This window comes from Indicator indicator, chromosome Z, assembly GCF_027791375.1.
Source record: "Indicator indicator isolate 239-I01 chromosome Z, UM_Iind_1.1, whole genome shotgun sequence".
Taxonomy (NCBI): domain Eukaryota; kingdom Metazoa; phylum Chordata; class Aves; order Piciformes; family Indicatoridae; genus Indicator; species Indicator indicator.
In genome coordinates, this window is record NC_072053.1 from 78,803,787 (window position 1) to 78,824,738 (window position 20,952).

A 20,952-nucleotide genomic window follows, 5' to 3' on the forward strand; every position below is an offset into this window, starting at 1 on the left:
ACTCTTTACTCCACATTTTTGTTAGTGTGGTGAGATGTGATGAAGCCAGCAGCTTACACATGGATTAAATAAGTAAGGGAAAAGCTGATAGCATCCCGAGGAACTGGCAGATCTGCACTTTGAAGAGGGAATAGCACTTTCCACCTACTGTACCTAGTCGGAGAGAGGACTTTTTACTTTCACTCTCCTGCCTATTGGAGGATGCCATCATTGTTCCTATTCTGCTGACTGTGACCAACAGCAGTCCCCTGCTTCTCAGCAGCCCCAGATAACCGTTTTGATGTATTGCTGGATGGACGGGATTTGCACTGCCCTGCAGTCCTGCTGATACAAACATGCCTTTAAGATCCTGCCTATCCCATCCTAATCTACAAAGGAAACAGGAAAAAGGAACTTAAACTCCCTGTACTCAGACAGCAATGAAACTGTTCCAGCCCACGCCAGTGCTATGATTTCTTGCCTGTGACTTGTAAACAGCGTACCATGCAGAAGAGGAACCAGTAAACATCTACCCCAAGCAAAGGATTCTCCATGAGCAGCTCTAAGAACTGGATGGATATATTTTGGAAAGCATGGACCCTTTAGCACATCTGGTTCTCTATGGATTCAGCCTGATGATTTCAGGTAAGTCTTTGATTTAATACCGTCTTGCCATGCAAAATTTCTCGTGCAATGTGCAGACAAAATACAGCTCCTGACTCCTTACTCCAGCAGTTGTCTTTATTGATTTAAGCACCTGTATTTGTTCCAGTGACTCCTCTTACCTCTGTGCAGCTCTCTAACTGAGACTGAGGGCAGGATTGTGGCCAAATTACTGGTGTGGATTTAGTTACATGTAGAATCCACTGTGTCGTTTGTTGACACATAGACACATTGCAACAGGGTTTCTCTTCTGCCCAATGGTATTAACTTTTCCATGAAGCTCATTGCTTTGAAGCCGTTGGTGTCTGACCCCAAGAGTATCTGCTCTAAATACCGATTAAATGCTTTTTTTTCCTGTGACTAACTTAATGAACTGATTCTGTGGTAGGAAATGATGATGTGTCTTAGTATTCCAGTATTTGATTTTCAGGTAAGATTCCACAGCTGAAATCTAGGTGAAAGCAGGCAAGAAGAGCAGAAAAATGCAGGGTATTTAAGACCAATTAATAACAATTCAGAAACATTCAGCTGGGGAATGATTCACTGTTATCAGCAAATGTCTTTAGTTCAGAAAAGTCAGAAGTTGGTCATTAGATACCTGCACAAAGGTGTACAGTAAGATTATACTAATGCAAATGTATAGTATTTAAAGCACAAATATTAAGGGATGCTTTGATGATGCAATGGCAAGCAGAGCCCTGAGGAAGACTGCGCTCTTCAGATTCCTGGTTGCTCAGCAGTTGACTGTTGCCTTTGATTTTCTACACAGTGTCTTCTTCTGGGTAACATAGTAAGCAAAACCAGTAAAAAAGAGAAGCACAACTCATATAATAACCGTCTACTCTTGTCACATTCCTAACCATTTCATTTAGATATGCCTAAGTTGTTTCAGTCTGTCTCAGGGTAAAAAGGTAATGTAAAACTACAGATTGTGCTGCAATGAAAACCAGAAAGTAGCAAGAAAAATCAAAAGTCCTCTTTGCTGTGTAACTTGCTTTAGAATTTCCAGATCTTCTTGATTAACAGCGTGTTATTAGTGAGGAAAAAATATGAACAAATGGGTTTGAGATGTCACTTTGGGCTTCTGTAGCCTTCTATATAAGGCTAGAGATAAATACAGGGGAAAAAGAAAAAAAAAGTGCTTGAAATCTGTTGAATGCATGTTTGGAAGTGTTGTTACCTAGCCAGTGCTGTAATAGGCTGCATATTATCAATTCCTCTTTTGTGGCTTGTGTCTCTTGCTTGCTTAGCCGCACACTGATGCAAGCCATTTAGCCTTTCAGTTTTCTGGTTTAAGGAAATACCTGGTGCTGTAAGCATTAGGTACAGAGAAGAAAAGAAAGTCCAGTTAGTCCAACTCTTTTTCCTTGTCAGTCCTCTTTCTCTACACAGTAACATAAACCTAACCAACACAGAAAGCAGTCAGCATTCATTAAGTCACAAGTACGGGATTTAAAAAAGCTGTCTGCAGGTATTAGCTATAAACGTGGACAGTGCAGACAGCTCAGTGCTGAAGAGCTACAAGTCACTGCCTTTTCCACAGGGGCTGAGCAGCGAGGTGTGTGCTGTAGTCACACCCATCTCGATAGATCTGTCAGCTTTCCCGCTTTTGTTTGAGAATGATATCATGTTTCCTGGGGCAAGCGGTGGACGACAATGCGAGCCCGCTTTCCTCTAGATACTGCAGGCGGAGTTCAGGAAAGCAGGAGTGACATTCCCCGAGAGGGGAGGCTTTACACAGCACAGGCACTGAGCTGGCCTAACCTCGTCCCTGAGGAGCGTGGGCTTCTCTGGGTGTGTTGCAGGGTAGCACAAAATCCACTCCACCCTTTTCCAAGGTGAAGACCATCAGCTTGATTCCCATTGCAAGAAAAGGCCTTTGATTTCAAGTTAGTTTGTTGTTGTTGTTGTTTGGGGGTTCTGGTTTTTGGGGTTTTTTTTTTGTTGATTGTTTTTTGTTTGTTGTGGGGTTTTGTCTTTGGTTTCCATTTGGGTTTTTTGTTTGTTTTGTTTTAGGTTTTGGTTTGGGTTTGTTTTGATTTGGTTTAGTTTTTAATAACGGTGTTGCATTCTCAGCTAGAGCTAAAGATCTGATTTGGATGCTAACACCCCAAATATATGCAAATGCTCATTTTTTGCCTTGTATATACTTGTCACTGCTTGTCACAGCAAATGTTTAATTACATTGACAAGGGGTTGATTTCAATCCTAATAAGATTCTTGAAATTAAACAGAGCATTACCACATCTGTTCTTTTGGTTGATTCTACTCCAGTCAATATTTTGTAGAATCAAAAAGATCCTGACATCCACCCAGATTCAAACACAAGAGTTGTGGATGGGTGCAATCTGCTAAGTCCTCATTAAAGAAGAGTTGCAGATTTGATGTATTCCCTGGGAAGGCAGAGAACAAAGCAAGGAATGAGTGTCAGAACTTGCCTTTTGCCTTTTAATAACATCATCAGATGGTTTGGAAATTTGCTTGCAGCTTCTCACAGTGGGCTAACCCTCAGACATGTCCATGTGTGAACCTTTAGCAAGGTGGCCACCATCAGTAAGAGATTTGTGCAAACCAGCAACAATTAAAAACAGGTTCAAACATATTTCTGTGACTGTTTCTGACAATTTAATACATTGTCAGATGTTTCTCTTCTCCAAGATAGGCAGAATCTTCTGAGCCATAGCTTTGCTCTACCAATAATCTTTGATCCAGTGAGTTTCTAAAAATACTGAATTTTCAAGTTGTTTTTGTTTTTTTTTTTTTTGCCTGTGATTTAGCCGTTGGACCCATATATGGTAAAAGACTCAAAAGGTTATATTAGCCCTTCAAGAAAGGGTAAGAGAGGAGCTAACAGTGCAGTAGCATTCAGTGGTAGCTCTCTATCATCTTTGTTGATGCTGTGTTTTCTTTGTTATGAAATACAAAACAAAACTTGTAATCTGTATACACTATCATTGTAACGTGACTAATTCTCCTATACAGAAAGTTAAACAGCTTTGAACATATATTACCAGCTTTGAACATATATTACCATGCAAGCACCATTATAATGCTTGTGGATTCTTCAAAATTACAGGAAACCATAATTATTAGTTTAGAGTAGAAGGTACTGATAATTCTGTTTCAAGACTTGTTTTTTTTTTCTTGTGAGGTTTAACTTAGCCTAAAATAAGAAACCTCTGTTAACTTCTGATTAACACATTCTGGTGACAGCAAACATGAATGTCACTCTTCCCTTAGTTAAAGGGACTCAGACTGTGCAGGTATCTTCAAGCATGCTGTTGTCAGATCAGAATGGCATCTGAACTTCAGTCTGCCCTGCAGCTGCAGTGTTGGGGTTTTGAGCTTCCCATAGCCAAATAGTGGACAGAAGCCATGTTCGAGATTTCAATCTCAGGTATTTCAAGGTGATGTTGACTAGACATGATGCTGCACATAACATTTCAGACTCCTAGATCATCAAAGTGCTAATGTGACTTGCTAGAGAAATGTGAAGATTCATTTTAGAGTTTTTTCCTGGACTGTATTTGATTTGTGATACCCAGTCACTGCATCTGCTGCCACATTTTGATTATATATCCAGAAGTAACAGCTTCCTGGTGCCTTTGCTTCATGTGTCTGAAGTTTTCATGGAACCAAGACTCCTCTTGAGAGTTTAGCTCTCATCTAATCCAGAAGTGATGGGCCTGCACAAGGCTGTATCTTTGACCTGCTTAATGTTGGTATTTCTGTTAGGACAGTCATGACTAGAAAATCAATGGATCTGTCTTACAAAGGAAAGGGAGCTGTTTTGTTTTAGTTCCATTGTTGGCTATATATTTGCAAAGAAAAAGTTCCAGCTGTGACCTAATTCATCACTCCCTGACTCTGCAGCTGGAAGCCAAAACCAACATCTTCAGCCTATGTAGGCAGTTCTGTATACCTACCCCAAGCTCAAATTCAAAAGTGGGCTAATTCTCTCCAGTTCTTTTATTTTTACACTTTAGAGTTTGGTTTTGGTGTGTGCTTGGTTAGAACCTAGTGGGAGGTAGGGTAGCTTTCAGGAATTCTGTGTCCACAAAGGCCATTTCAGCAGCTGGGAATAGTTAGAAGTGAAAAGGCATTGCATCAGGCCCAGAGGAATCATATCTAAAAGACTGAAGTGAAAACACGCTACATCCAAAAGTGTTAACACATGCTATTGTTTTAGATACATATTTCATGTGTAGATACACATGATGTGTAGAATGTTTGCCTATTTATTCATAATTAAGCTGTCTGGCTGGATTCCTTTTTGGCTGAAATTTCATTTCAGGGAAATAAAATGAAGTTGTAACATTTTGTGGAGAAGGTCTGACGCCCACAAGTCATCTGGAAGGCCTTAGGTGGACACAAGGGATCGTAGAGGTCAGAGAGACTGACTGCAGCTGAGCAGATAGCTCCAGGGCTGAAGAGATGTACAGTTGGTCCATCATAAGAATTACCTGTGTTGAAAACCTGCTCTGTGTGGTTCACCTTGACTTGAGCCTGCTTGGCCTAGACCCATCTACTGACATACATGGTGTGTTAGCAGACATGGTCTAGGTGAGGATGCCCCTGATTACTGCAAGAGGGGACTGGACTAGATGACCTTCGGGGGTCCCTTCCAGCCCAAACCATTCTATGATTCTGTGGTACAAAACCCCTGTTCAGCTTTCTATGGAAGACCAAGAGGTCATTGTAGTGTGGAGGGTGTTAGGCAGGCACAGAAAAAATAAACCAAAACTAAATGCACCTACCACTTGTGTAAGACAGATGGATGGTTTCAAGTCCAGCTCCCCCTGTGACACAAGATCTGCCTGGGACTGCAGGGAGGAAAATCATGAAGACATTGCAGTGAAGCCCTGTTCTCCAACAACAGTATCCACCCTGTGTTTGTGGCAAGATCATATCTTCCACTGCAGCCTGTGTCTGATCTGGACATTTTCCTCCAAGGAGTTTAAAATTAGGATTGCTTTTTATAGTACAGATTTGATAACTCTTCTCCAGCTAACACCCAAACCAAGAATATGCACTAACAACAATAAACAAGGGCCATATCATGAAGAAGTTTAAAAACAAAACAAAACAAACAAATAAACAAAAAACAGCCATCAAAACTCCTCATCTTGCAATTTATCACTAGGAACTGCAAACACTTTTAGGATGTGAAGACATTAGGCACTTACCACATTCTGAAATTATTTTTGAAAGACAAGTTCACAAGTGACATTTCTGAATTAAAGTGTGATACATGTAGATTTCTTGCTTCAAGGCTGGTATTTTGCTTGCCTGGTTTTTGTTTACTTTTTGCCTTGTGTCAGCCTGTCTGATGAAGTGGCTTCGTTAGTTTCCCCTTTGGAGTATAAAAAGTCTCTCTTGACAACATAGTTCCATCTGCACTTCTGATTGAGCTGATGATTTTCACTTGTGTTGTCTTCTAGCTGTTCATCCCAAACTTCATCAGGGACCTTGTTAGTCACAAAGTGTTGTCAGCACCAGAAACATCTCCCACTAGTAACAAGGATCAGTAAGTGGCAAAATTGTAATAAAGCATCAGAGGATGTCCATCCAACAGCCCAAACTAACAGATGCCCCTCAACAGCTAACTTTATGTATGTTTTATGCACTGCCTATGGAAACTAATTGATTAACTATGCTGTTTTGCATACCTCAGCTTGAAGTATGCAAACAACATACAGTATACATATGCAGTATATATAGTAGCTTCATAATGCAACTTACAAGGACCATCCTTGTTATGGACATACTTATTACCACTTGCAAGTTCTTTCTGGATGGTAGAACCTGTGTTTGGCTAGCTGTAAATCCAGCCAGATGCAGCTGAACTACAAGCCTGTCCTACTCAAGCTTTCCCACACCCCTCACCCTTTTTCAGCATTGCCTATCACACTGCCAGCTGGTTGATGAGCAAGCAATATCTAAAAACATGTAGTTTTCCACTTTACTTTCTTATGGCCAACTAAGCCTAAGGAGAACTCAGAAGAAAGCATCTTTCTGCATTTTGGTTACTTATACACACACAATGAGGCACCCTCATTGGGAACCTCCTAACCAAGCTGTAATGGTGTTCCTTTTCTAGCTTTTTTCGTCTTAAAAGATTGCTCTGATGGGTTGTGAAACAAATTAAACTCAGAGGAAAAAAAAATGCTCTATTTTACAAGAAGGCAGCTGTATCTATTTCAACTGCTCCAGGCACACCAAAAGGCCTATAAGAAGCTATTATCCCTAGTAGCTTTGACAGACTATTTTACCTTTCACACTTGTGTTCTGGCATTCCACTAGTACTAAGCAGCAAAGGGTTCTTCTCTCACTAATTGTTTATCTCTTAGTGGTTTCACAACACCTTTTCTTCACAAACAACACCCTGTCTATAAGGGCAAAAGGTCTTAGTATTTGAATTGTATTCACAGCTGCCCAGTAGCCTCCTATAGAATACAAACAGTAAAATTCTTTACAAGGACAACAAGAAATGCTGTCTTGGGAAACAACTTTTTGATCATTTATAAACTGTTTTTAGCAGCATTTCTCTCTCCTTTTCTTACCCTGCTGATGAGTGGCAGAGAATCTTAACCTGCCTTGTTTTCCAGTGGAGAACTGAGCTGTCAGAGAACTTGACCTACTGGGAGATATTACCTGGCTGCTGCTGTATTTGCATCCCAGAGGAAGTTTCCAGGTCACTAAGAGACTATTGAATCTATAAAATGAGTATGTGATTCCAAAGCAGCCCAATTATTTAATTTGTTAGAGAATGAACAAAAAATAACCAAGATTGTTTGGAGAAACATTGAGTACATGGGGAAAAAAAGGAAATAAAGGCTGATAAAAACATTCCCAAACAGTTTGGGGTTAGTTTCTGACTGGTTTAATTATTAAGTAAGGAGTACTCTATTACAATTTATTTTTTTTCCCCTGAGGAATAGGAAACACAGGGATTTGGTCTTTATTTTGTTAACTTCTTCATATTTCAATACTTCCATCCTGATTAGCTTCCAAATTGGCTAATCAGTTAATTTAAAAGCAAGCAAGCAAACAAACCCAATAATAAAACAACAACAAAACCTTCAATGTAATTTATTCAGTACTTCACTAAGAATCAATCAAATGCTACACTTTTTTAATCAAAATTGCTTACATGATTGCCATTTGAATTCCCAAATAGATTAGTTAAATTATTTTAATTTGGTGTGTAATTTTATACAGAAAAACACAGTCTAGGAGGGTGCAGCTAAACTTGTAACTACAAAACAATGAGAAATACTGAGGTGCAGGCTATATAGCAACCTGGGTTTGTTCTATATCAAAATGTTGTTCTTTCAAGCAGAGGGAGTGCTTAGTGTTCAAGAAACTTGGAGGTGGGGTTGATGATTTGACAGTCTGGGACATACATTTCCATTAGTCTCAAAATTTTAGATCCTGAAGTGAGTGTCACATGTGACTGACAGCATAACACCACCTCTAAACTAAGCACAGATTCTGCTTTTCCCCTGCTAGTACAATATATGTATATTTTACAATCATATTCCTAGGTAACTAATAGCAGAAATAATTTGTGTTCCAAGTCATAACAGTAAACAAACAAACAAACCAACCCAGAACACACACACAAAAAAAAAAACCCTGCCTAGGCATTTCAAATTACATCACCTTTTGTTCCCCTTGCTTCATCTAATGAAAAAAAAGGAGTGGAATTTACTGGAATTTTCTGCCCTCCCTTCTTCTCTTCAACAATTAGTACTTTAAAAGTATTTTTTCCCACTTATCTCTTACCACATCTCTTATTTTCTCTCTGTTGTGTTCCGAATGCTAAAGGAAGGACTTCCAGCCTATAGTCACCTCAAGCAATTAATAATAAATCTCTACAAATTAAATGTGTAATGTCTGAACAATTTCTTTATTTCCACCACTACTAGTTATTAATCAATAGCTAAAACACACACTCAGAGCTTTGCCTCCTCAATAGACCCTGTAAACAGGGACTAGGGATTAAATACATGGTTTGGAACAGCAGGGTGTGGTTATCCTCCACCTTAGTGGAGCTAGCTGCTTTCTGTGGCAGAGCAGAGTTAGACACTCCACAGCACTGAACACTTCTCCAGTCAACAGGCAACTTTGCAAAGGCTTCACATTTCCTGGGGACCAGACAAAGGTTTAACAGTGGCAGTCTGGAAGTATTAGGGAAAGCCCTCCTGAGATGAAAGGACAAATTGTAATAGTTTGCTATTCTCACAAGACTTGCTCACCTATGGCATTACACTCTCTCAGCTCAAGACCAATGCATCATTTTACTCCCAGACTACTACCTGGCACCAATTCTGACTTAGGGAAGTGATGTTTAAAATGTTATCAGAGACTTTCTTGCTCCTTGAGCAGGTCTGTGCCTGGGATGTGTTCCAGGGCACTTCTGAGAACTGCTTCTTCTAGCTGGTCCTTGCTGAGTTTTGCTGGTGCAGCACATCACAGAAAGCATGTTGAATGGCATATTGGCAGGGAATAAGAACACAGAGTGGCTGCAGAAACAGCATGATATACACTACTCCCCTGCTCAGCATAATTCTCTCAGGCAAATATGTGCTGGAGAACCTGTGAAAGACACAGTCAGGTATCACCTAGCAAGAGGCAGCACAATCCTATAGTTAAGAGTGGCTAAAGAGGTCTCCCTGTATTCATTTTGCTGTCTGCTGTTGTTTAAACTTACTGGTTTAGAGGATGCCATTTTCCCTGTGCTGGAAGGGCTCAGAGCACCTCACCAGAGTGAGCAGGTCATGAATACTGGGCAATGAATCCTCTCTGTCTGGTATCTCCCATATCCAGCATTAGCCTCCTGCAAGTGCTCTCTCTTTCCAAAACCTCTTTCCAATTTGCACACACAGCAAATTGCCTTCCTGATAAGGTCAATTCTTCAAGGACGAGGACAGGAGCCAAAGGATTTTTTCAAGGAAGCACACAGGGTTGTTGCTGGTACAGGGACAGGCCATTTCCTGTCTGTCTTCTGTGCTTTTCTCAGAGAGATAAATCCTGTTGTCCTTGTTTGGTCCTTACATACTCAAAGTCTTCACTAACGCCAAGGGTAGGATCTGCCTAAGTTTTGCCAGACTAGGTAAATTTCTTTCTGGCAAAGACAGTTAGGTTAGTTTAATTTGCATTACCAGAAAGATGCTGTAGGAATTCCTAAGCATAAAACCTATGTGTATTTTGCACCTTTCTGTTTAGTTGAGTTTTTTTTATCACAGTTTTAGGGCAGCAACTCCCAGTGGAGTGAAACAGATTTCCTATCACCTCAGAGGCCTTTGACTGATTTTAAAGTCAATGTGCTGCTAGGGTGCTTTTTCTTTTTTTTTTTTTTCTCAAAATACACCTAAAGCACAGCTTATCTTAGTGCAAAACTTTCATTTGAATATATTGTAATTCATGCTTGCGATACATTCTAGATGTGAAACCTCAGCTGCCAAATCATGCTTGGTGTCTGACTCCATACTTATGCATAGATACTACTCCTTTTTAGACGCAGAAGGGTGTTTCTGCAGGAGGACTTGAAGCTCCATCTGTGCTCCATCTGCCTCACACAGGTGTCTGGGTTACTCTGCAGTGTTCAATATGATGAAAACCCACCTATATTTAGCCAATCAGTCAGAACACTATCCATCCATCCATGATTCATCTGGAATAATCACAAGTGTAGACAGCAATACGCCCAAGCTATGGCTGTTCTACACCTTAGTTGCATGATTTGTGTTACTACAAAGAAACAGAAAATTATGCAACAGATGGCATGAGTCTGATATAATACTGCTTTGCTCTGTCTTGTGTGGGGATCAAAGGCAACATGAAAACTCACCCTCAGAATTCAGACTTCGTCTGCTATTTTTTTTTCTCATTGTATTACAATGTTAAGATGCAGGGGAACAAAATGGTGGTATTTACACCTTTGAATCTGTGTTGGAAGCCAGAGGAACAGTGAAGCACTAGAGAAACTGAACTGGAGCCCTGGATGGGGAGCCATCCTCTGAAGGACCCTAGCGTCTTGGGCTTGTGTCTCTATTGGAAATACAGTTGCAGCTCTGTGCCCTGTGGAAGCTAGGCAGGGATGTCAACATATGCTTGATCTGCAGCACCCTGCTTAACCTCAACACAGATAATCAAAACAAGCCACAAGGGATTTGATTCTGAGTTTCACAAAAGTTTGCAGAAATCAAGATCTTGCAATTGATGACTTTAAGACTATCTCTACCTGGCAGCAGTTCCTTGCTGATACAAACTGAAGCACCCTGCTTACAATATTGCTGACTGTTAAATTACACCTGCTTTAGCTGGTGCATCAGAGAACAGCAAGAGAACAAATGTTCCTCATATAAAAGTAAAAACATTGTTATGAATTCCCTATAAATTGAACACACCAGTCTGGCCTCATTTCTGTCACACACTTCCTTAGCTTTGTTTCTGTAACTTGCAGCAGGATGAACTGACTTCACTGAGCTGCACCTCTGTGCTTTATTTACTTTAATGGCTGCTGCATCCTTTCCAGAAGGTTTCATTTCTCCATTATGTAACTGCAAGTTATCTGGGCGGGCACATTAAAGGGTGGTAACCGTGGTAGACGGGCTGGGTGTGGTGAGTGTCAGTGTGCTGTCAAGATACTTATGTCCCCAGAGTGGTTGCTGGCATTGAAAGTAGAGGAGGACCTCCTCCCTTGGCTCGGAGAATTAGAGACACACGCAAAGACTGCAGTCAGCACTAAGACCTTCTGACCTTCCTTATCTAAGACTGTAGCCCTTCCTTCCAATCAGAGGAACATTTGGAAGCTAGAGCAGCACTGGATATTGGGTCCCTCTGTGTAAATACAAAATATACTTGTAACCAAAGCAGGAGAATAGAGGTGATGAATAAAAGAAATCAATTATTCTTCCTGTTTAAGCTGGAAAAAATGTTACTGTTTCCCTTCTCCTTACCCTGAATTTCAAAAGCAAAGGGAAACGCCTGTTATTTGCAAACTGTTGATTGTAGTGGAGCTGTATTTCCCTCCTGCTATGCACATTTGAGCAACTAAATCTGCAGCACTCTGCCAGAGACTGTTTTAATTAGCCTTGTATCTATAATTTTAAAAGGACTTCCATCTCCATGTATTTCTGGCAGTTCTATTAATCAAAGGGAGTAATTTTGATTGATTTAAACCTAACCTCACAAAAAAAATGACTTTAGTAGTGCCACCAACTTGATCTTTGTTTTTGAGAAAGTTTCTTTGTGCCATGGCTCTTGCAGCTGTCTGCTAGGGCTTTGAATGGGTAATGTGAATAATTATGAAATCATTAATCCAAATTATTAAAACAGCTGGAAAAAAAAACCCAAGTGTTCAAAGTAGCACCAATTCTCCTACAACTAAAAGGTGCGTCTGCTTTACATCAATTCATACTTGTTAAACCCATGTGAAGGACATAAGCACTATTAAACTGACAACCTTATGATCTACTGACTCTGTTACCAGCAAAGCACCCTATGTGGGACATTTTTGTGCATGTCTTTCCAAGAATCTATCTCTTCCTGCAACCCACAGTTTTCTTTGGCCTTCTGTGATAGCTCTTGGAAGAAATGCCACAAGTTTGCGAGGCTTGTTTTTAATTCTGAGAAGAACAAACCCCATCTGTTCATGACATTGAAAGTAAATCCTAAAGGCAGTGTAACAATATAGTCAGTTTATAGTCTTCCTGTTGTGCACAAGAGCTGTGCAAGACACAAGGCAGAGAAGCCCTGAGTACTGGGTGAAACAGGTTATCTGCTGATTTGATTGGCCACATACTCAAACTCTGCAGTAACATTTTTTTCACTTGCTGGTTTTTCCTTTAGGTAAAGTGGAAGCAGCACTGGACCTCATATTGATCAATTCATTCCCTCTGGTGGGCAACTCTGAGACATCACTTATCTGTATCACTTCCAAGTGGCGCTCCCGAGAGTCTATCACAATAGACCGAGACCAGGAAGATGTGACGAATCAGCACCGGGAACCACTGGAAGTTAATGAAGATTCAAAGAGAGCAACAGCCAAAACAGTGGTGTGGAAGAGGGAACAGGCCAGTGAAACTATTGGAGCATATTACTGTGAAGGGAAACTGAAGGATGAGGTGACAAGAATACACACCATGAAGATGCCTCTGGGAGGTACTGTATGGTGGTCAGATCTGAATTTTGCATGTCACTGTTTGCAGGCGGGCGGTTGTCCCTGGCTGACACAAGTGAGCACAAACGTGGCTCCAGAGCAGGCAAGGCAGTCTGGAGTAAACCAAAACAGGTTTGGCTCAAGCCCATGTGTTGTTTCCAAAGCACAGAGACAACTGGGCATTTCTAGCTGCTAGTCACTTCCTTGTGGAAATTAGTCAGTCATCTGTGGGTATTCTGCCTCTGCCTGGCTACTGCCTGGAGCACAAAGTCAAATAAGCACAAGGCAAATAAGGTAAGTACTGGCCTCAGTGACCCCATGAAATAACACTTATAGTAACTCCTGCACTGAGTTTTCCACAGCAAAGCCCCTTCATTTCTAAACACACTTCCATTTTGAAGTCTTGACAGGTCTGAGATGCATATAGCTAAACATCACTAATTTTTGTTTGTTTGTTTGTTTTTCCCAAATAAAAGCTCCAACTGAGCCTAGAAAATAACTGCCTTGCCTAAGGTTTAATGACACTGCAGATTGGCAGCATTGGATTTGCACAATCTCTGTGTCAGTATGAAAACAAACCAAACAACCAAACCAACTGAAAAAGTAAACAAAAAACCACACCAACGATCCAGTTCAATACTGGAAACAAACTGCAGGGAAATTTCACAATATCTGAGAAGGATATTCACAAAAATCCACGATGGATTTCACTACTGACTTGGTTTTGGTTTTAAGTCTATGCACAAAAAAACCCCAAAAAAGGTGGGGTGAGAAAGTGGAATTTCCAAGGTCCAGCATTCTCAACACCAAATATTTTATTATTGCAAAGTTTCATTTGTCTTTGGACCTCATTAGATTTCAGGGACAAGTTCCAAAGCAGAAATCACCAAAAACTAAAGTGGAAAAAAATTTTGGCTAATTTGCTGCAGCAAATCAAATTTTCAAAACTCCAGGGAATTTTTAGGAGATTACACTGTATAACTACAGGAAACTTTTTGTCTACTTTTTTTAATATAAGGTTTTAGTAAGAGCAGTTATTATTGTTGGTATATCTCTTGAAATTTTATAGTGATTCAGAAAGAGAGTTTTCATCTGTCTGAGCTACGGCTGGTGTCTCAATATGGGAGTATTAGAAGCAAGTAGAGGACAAGACTTGGGCAAGACAAGAACATTTTTATATTTTCTCTGACCAAATGGTCAGGTCTTTGAAGAGTTGGATTGGTCACCAAGAAGGTTCTGCAGATGCAGGCTGACAGCTCTGTTGTTTCAAAGGAGGCTGCAATGAGGAGGAGATAAGATAACAGTCCATGGAAAGTCAGTGTGACCCTGCTTGTGGCAGAATGCCAGTGAGCTGAGAACATCTCTGGCTGTTGTGTAAAACACCTCCACAGGTGGAAGTGTCCTCTGAATCAATCATCTTCTTTTTTTTTTTTTTTTTTTTTTTTTTGGACTTGGCATTTTTGCACCTAGGAGCAGGGAATTTATCAAACTTTGAGTGGTTCCTATGTGAAAGAAGCTGTTCTAACCAGAAATAACACTCATGCCAGCATTTGGTAGGTTTGTTTGGATCGTTTCTAAGTTTGAATTCATTACTCAGAGTTTCTCTGTAAAAGCCTTCACTGACAATATTTGAGCTAGCAACTGGTTGGTGAAAGTGTATAATCTAATCAGGCTAGATGGGTGAGAAAGAGGAGCTACAGAAATTCTCAAAGCTATTAAAGTGCACAGAAAGAGGAAGAAGAGGTCAGTGAAGGACTGTGAGGTTTGGCACAGCATCTGTTGTTGGAAAATAGGCCCTTTTCCCCTTTACTGTTGATGTCTGAATAATTTGTAAAGGCAGAATGTGTTTTTCAACACCATAATTTGAGGAAGAGTGCAGTTTCCCATTGAAGACACAAAAGGCACAGGAAGGAGCAAGCACTTCTGAAAATCCAGCCACTGTTTTGCTGTCTGAGGGTAAGAAGCTGTTGAAACACTCACTAAACATTAATCATCTGATTGACTTGAGTGGGAACTGTCATCTGCCTGATAATGTACCTATTATCAGATACAGTGAAGAGTTTTGCTCTATAACAGATAAAGATAACATGTTAATTTTCCTGTTTTGCTATACACCTGTGCCTTTCTGGAAGTCCATTGTCCTGAATTCTTTACACTGTAGTGTTACAGACAGACATGTAACAGGCATGCATGCAGTGAGAGTGGACAGATTATGCTTTGAGTGTACATGGAGAGTAATGCTTGCAGTGTTTATGGCACACACACCTAGAATAGGACGCTGTGTAGACTGTTCTGCATCTAGTCAAACACAATTTATGCAGTTTCTTTATACAATAACTGTATATTTTCATATAAACAATCTAGTTTCCCCCACAGGAACCCTCTAGTACACGCAAAGGGACAATAATGGAAATGCAAGCAACAGAGGGTTATGGCATTTGTTCATTATGTCTCTATAAGGAATTGGCACACTCAAGATGTGAAACCATGAAATACAAGTCACAGTCTAAAAATACATTGGAACTTAGCCCACCAGGGAGTGTGCATTCCTTTCCATTGCAACAATACTCTGAAGAAAAAGTGGTGTGGTTAAGCTAAACAGCATGCAAAGAAAAGAAAATGGGAATACAAAAGTTTAATATATTGTTAAAACAGTTAGTAATGCCTCACTAAATTTAATCCAGAAACCACTGCAACTAAATCACTGAGGATCATTAGTAACTAGCAATTCACTTCTGGGAAAGCTGTTGAATTTTCTTTTCCTAAATAGATCATGATTTTCAACATGCATTTGTTATTCATGAATAACTTCTAACTCAGGGGCTGACAGTAAGTTAGGACTGCTCTCAGCTTTTGTTTGCCTGTTTCTGATAAGATCTTATTTCATTACTCTGCATTAGAAGTCTCTCTTTCTCAAGACATAAGTTCAGATACCAGTACCTAGGTAACACAGCAAATGCTCAAGAGATTCCCAAGCATCATGCAGTAAGAGTCCTGCTGAAATCAACCTGACAGCACTTACAACTGAGTGAAAACATGTGGCAGAGTCTCAGAGCATGAACAGCACAGGGCATGGAAATTCCATTCTGCAAATAATTGTGAGCTTTCAACCACTGTCTGATTTCCAATCTGAGATAGAACACTACCACATCAAAATCCTCAAGGACACAAAATTCAGTTTGGCTTTGACTGATAGAAACATCTCCATTTTTACCCAGTTTTTTCTTTCTTTATTTATATGTCACACAGCATAACACAAACATTTTGATTTTCAATTAAAATGCCATTCTGAAGTGAAAGTATTGAAATCCTCTTTGCTCAAATATTGTGAGAATGGCAATTTCCTCCCTTTTTCCACCCTCAAATTTTACAGAATAATATTGTGGAGGTACTAACACAGTTTCCACACAGACTCCACCCTAACACAGACTCTGAGAAATTTTGATATAACATTGGCTTGCAAAAACAAGGTGTCCCACTTAGTGGGTGAGGAAAAGGCTGTGGATGTCATTTACTTGGCATTTAGTAAAGCCTTTGACTTTTTTTTGGAGGGGAGAGGTGCTGGAACACAAACCCTATGAGGAGAGGCTGAGGGAGCTGGGGTTGTTTATCCTGGAGAAGAGGAAGCTCAGGGCAGACCTTATTGCCATCTACAACTACCTGAAGGGAGGTTGTAGCCAGGTGGGGGTTGGTCTCTTCTCCCAGGCAACCAGCACCAGAACAAGAGGACACAGTCTCAAGCTGCGCCAGGGGAGGTACAGGCTGGATGTTAGGAGGAAGTTCTTGACAGAGAGAGTGATTGCCCATTGGAATGGGCTGCCCAGGGAGGTGGTGGAGTCACCATCACTGGAGATGTTCAAGAAGAGACTGGATGAGGCACTTATTGCCATGGTCTAGTTGATTGGGTAGGGCTGGGTGATAGGTTGGACTGGATGATCTTGGAGGTCTCGTCCAACCTGGTTGATTCTATGATTCTATGATTTTTTACAGCTCTGTTTCATACATAATCTAACAGAAAATTAGTTCATAATTTTTTCTCTGCTTTCTGATCCTGTGCGTTTCTTTGCCACCAGATGACAGCCACAGATTCCAAAACCGTTTTCTGCAACCAGTGGTGGGAACTAAAGTGTACTTTATTGACAGCTTTCTGAAAAATAACTGAATAAAAGAGGCATGGCTATAGAGAAATGGCCATATTTTTAAGTTCAGTTGTTCACACTAACTTGTGTATGTGTACCTTAAACAAAAGTGCTCCCTAAGAAACAAACATGACTTTGACAGAAATGGAACCTGCACAAGTGTAGAGCCAACTAGGAGCTTCAATAGGTCTTCAAGGATTCCTCCCAGCTGGGTCTCAGGACTGACTATCCAAGAAGAACTTGCACAGGAGAAACTCTAAGGTTAAATAGCCTCAAAAAAAGAGGCTGGTGAAAATCAATGGCTCAATCCCCAGGGTGCTCCAAAAGAGAAAGGACAAAGCTGTAACACTCTTTGTCAGGTAAAGGACTGAATAGTTGTGTAGATAAGGAGCTGAAGGTTAACTTTGACTACTTTTAGGTTTTCTATAAACTTTTTCTGCCATACAACAGTGCCATGACAATGACAGTATGACATAAAAACTCAGAGCCAAAAATGTTCAGAAAACCTGAATATGTCCCCAAAACATGTCACAGCTTTCCCTTGAATTTTTCCAGCAACATGACAGGAAGCATCCTTAGTTGATTCAAAAATAATGTTGTAATTAAAATTATCATTTCACTGATCTCAAAAAGTACTATTTCTTAAAATTTTTCTGTACCTTCCCCAATTATATCCTGATCTTTTTGTCCACTAGAAATGGTAAGGAAAAGGTAAAAATTATGTGAAAATCCCTCAATCCCTAATTTCTTCTTTCAATTAAATCAAGAGCTATAAATAAATGTATAAAAGTATTTTTCTGTTTAAACAGGAAAATTAATTTCAATTTCCCATATGGAAAAATTGAAAAAAAGAACCATTAATATAGGCTGTTTCTCCTAGATAATTTTTATTTTAATTAAGCCACATTTTGGTAGAAGCTGAATATAATTATGCTTTTTTTCTTTTGTTCTCAGTACAAGCCAACACTCTCCATACTTCATAGAGTGTGGTGAAGTAACAAAAGGACAGATCAGATTCTACCTTATTATATCTCCTTTAGACCCTCCATGACTGTGGTCTCCTGAACTATCTTGACTGTTCTGCATCATAAACAAAAAAGAACTGAGTGAGTCAGGTTCCTTGCCAATGACAGCTGGTTCCCTACAATACATTTTCTAACGTTTTAGCCAATTTGCCTTAAAAACATCTCAAGGGACAAAGAAATTTGGGAAAATGTTTTATAGCCTGTTGTAAGTGTTTGTAAATACACAGCCAAAATACAATTTATTTATGTTTTTATTTCATACTCCAGGTTCCAGTGGCAGTCTTTTGTTTCAGGGTATAGGTGACCTCTTCTGTCTTTGCCAAAACATAAGAGTTGAGGTTGCTGGTGATAGAAAAAAAAAATCAGTGTGTGCTCTGAAGAAATTTAAATGTCAAAATCTAGGTGAGGGTCATGCTGTAAACCATTTTCAGCTTTTGGCCCAGAGACCAGATAGAGACAATAAATGCTGCTATTTATCCCATACTTCTTTCTGTTCTGTTTTCAGCCTCATTCCACCCGGTGGCATTAACTGTTACAGCAAATAAGGGAGAGCATGTGAATATTTCCTTCATCAGAATGGCAGCAAAAGAGGAAGATGCAGTGATCTACAAAAATGGTAATTAATCCTCTCTTATCTTTTCTTTTTTCTGCTATCATTGTCTTAGGCAAGTACCATCTAACTTTTAAGGTCATTGCTGGGGATGCTCATTTTGTGCAACTGGAGCAGACATAAATTCCTCATGCACTTTATGTTCCCTAAAGGATCCATTTGACATAGCCAGTATATTGACCTGACCTCTTCCATCAGAATGCCAAATCCTCTGTTAATACTTTGCTTTATTTCTCATTTTTCTTTTTCTGATTTCATTCTCTGTCTCCTCATATGTTTGCCAGTGTGGTTTTAGGGGTTTCTTATGTTGTTTTTGTTTGTTTATTTGGGGTTGGTTTGGGTTGGTTGGTGCTGCTGTGAAGGCCTCACTACTGAATCTTCTTTTGAATTTCTACTGCCTTTCCTCCTTCAAATGGCTTCTAGAGTATATTTAGCTTCTGTGATGCCCTCCAGGCTATGAAATTAAGAACAAGCAACCTGGCCTTAGAAAGGCAAAACTGCCAACAAAATCTAAACCTTCTTTCACTCAATTGCAAAAATTCATCAGTCCGTAAAAGTTATGACACCAACTTCTCTAATAGGACATCTAAATGACGTATAACTCACTGTCAGCTGTGTGTTACTAGCACTTGACACTTGGAAATATTGCAGTTCACTGCCTATGTCCTGTAGAGTGTAGTAAAATACAGGTCACTAAAACTCACAGTGCCCTCAGCCTCAATCAGAATATTAGACTCCAACAAGTTATAGTTGTGCAGAGCATATGTAATGTCCTGGTCCCTCTTTGTGTACCCATAGTCCAGCTTACAGTGAGCTACCAGGACAGAGAGTAAATAGAGCAGGATGAGGTAAGGAAGTGTCAGCACACTGCAAAGAAACACATGCAGTGATGGGTCAGCCTCAAGCTAGTTGCTGAGTACCTAGAGCACTTCTTTACAGGCTGGAAGAGAAAAATAACTATAAAGTGTCTTTTTAAAAGGGAATATGCAGAGCAGGGTTTCCTAAAGACCTGTTTCTTTGCTCTTCAGAGATTCGGTTATGGCAGTGTACAGTGGAAAAGGTTTCCCATCACCTGTCTTTTCAGATTTCCCAGGATAATTGTTGGTCTGTCAGCACTTTCTAATGCAAGAATCAGCTGATATGTAAGAGCAGGAGTGATTACATCATAGTGCGGTCTTAGCTGGGATTTCAAGTTGAAATTTAGCAAAAAGCCTCAAATTAACCGTGGCTCTGGACAGCAGGTCAGGTTGTCCACCTGAGACTGCAGTTAAAAATGTATCCCTGAGGATTCCTGATACATCAGCTGGTGAAGAAGAGAAAATACTTGTCCTGTTACATACAACTGTTGCAGTCTTCCACTTTAGTCATTCAAAGTATCATTTTCCCCCGCTGAGCTCACAAAGCCTGTCTGGAGCATGAAACTGTTCTGCTAAACAAGATTGTTTTAAGACATTGGCATGACTTGTACCATTTTGGAAAACAAGCCACCAAACCTGACTGCTCACTGACTGTGGGCATAAGACTTTCTTAGTTACTTTGCTGCCAAGTTTATTTTGCAGCTTGTAGCTCAAAAGATGGAGGGAAAAAAAAGCCCAGTAATTTCAGGACTAATCTGTTTCATTATTTGCTTTTTCTTCAGCCCTGTTTTCTTGAAGAACTCTTATTTGTTGTCATGAACTACACCGACCCAAGACATTTTTCTTGTTTTGATTATGAACCTTAGCAAAGGTTTATGTGTCTAGGCTGCCTGAAATTTGACTATAGTCTAAGTGTGATAGTACATATGATCACAGACAGTAAAGGTCCTGCCTGATGCTGTTACCATCTAAATTATTTCAGCACAGTGAAAAAAATTGTTTGATTATCAGTAAGGGAATGTAAAAGGTAAGGGTGTTTGATTTCGGGGAGTATCATCTTGTTAATGGTCATTCAGCATAAAAAAGACACGAAAGAAGAGAATTAATAAACAAATAGACACAGAAGCCCTAAGGAGTAGCAGATCACAGAGAAAACGTCAAGGAGCAGAGCTCTCCAGCTTCTGAGAGCCACTGAGTGAACAACACAACGCATTGAGCAGATTCAGCCAGATCTTTGTGGGTATAAGGAGCAGGGAGCAAGATTATCATGAGTCTCAGGGGAAGAGGAAACTTCTTATGGCATGATGGAGGAGGACTGTAAGCACATGTGAAATAATGGGATATTTAGAGAAAGAGTCAAACAGGAGAAGGGGACAGCCCAAAGTGAATGGGAAAGAAACAAGTATGGGAAAATGGGGTGGGAGGCAGGTAAAAGTGTAACTGCTCTGGCCAAGCTTTGTGATACAATTGATCCAACTTCATTAAACTCTAGTCTTAATTATTCTTCAAC

At 40.0% G+C, this 20,952-nt stretch overlaps 1 protein-coding gene across 1 annotated transcript in view; it reads left to right on the top strand.

Annotated features, from left to right (window-relative positions):
• The first annotated feature begins 572 nt into the window (after positions 1-572).
• Positions 573-20,952, top strand: part of TEK (TEK receptor tyrosine kinase) — a 52,237-nt gene continuing 31,857 nt past the window's right edge. The window contains exons 1-3 of the mRNA XM_054397633.1: positions 573-624; positions 12,502-12,813; positions 18,481-18,591. Of these exons, the coding sequence (XP_054253608.1) occupies positions 573-624; positions 12,502-12,813; positions 18,481-18,591 (475 nt within the window). The remainder of the gene's footprint in view (positions 625-12,501; positions 12,814-18,480; positions 18,592-20,952) is intronic.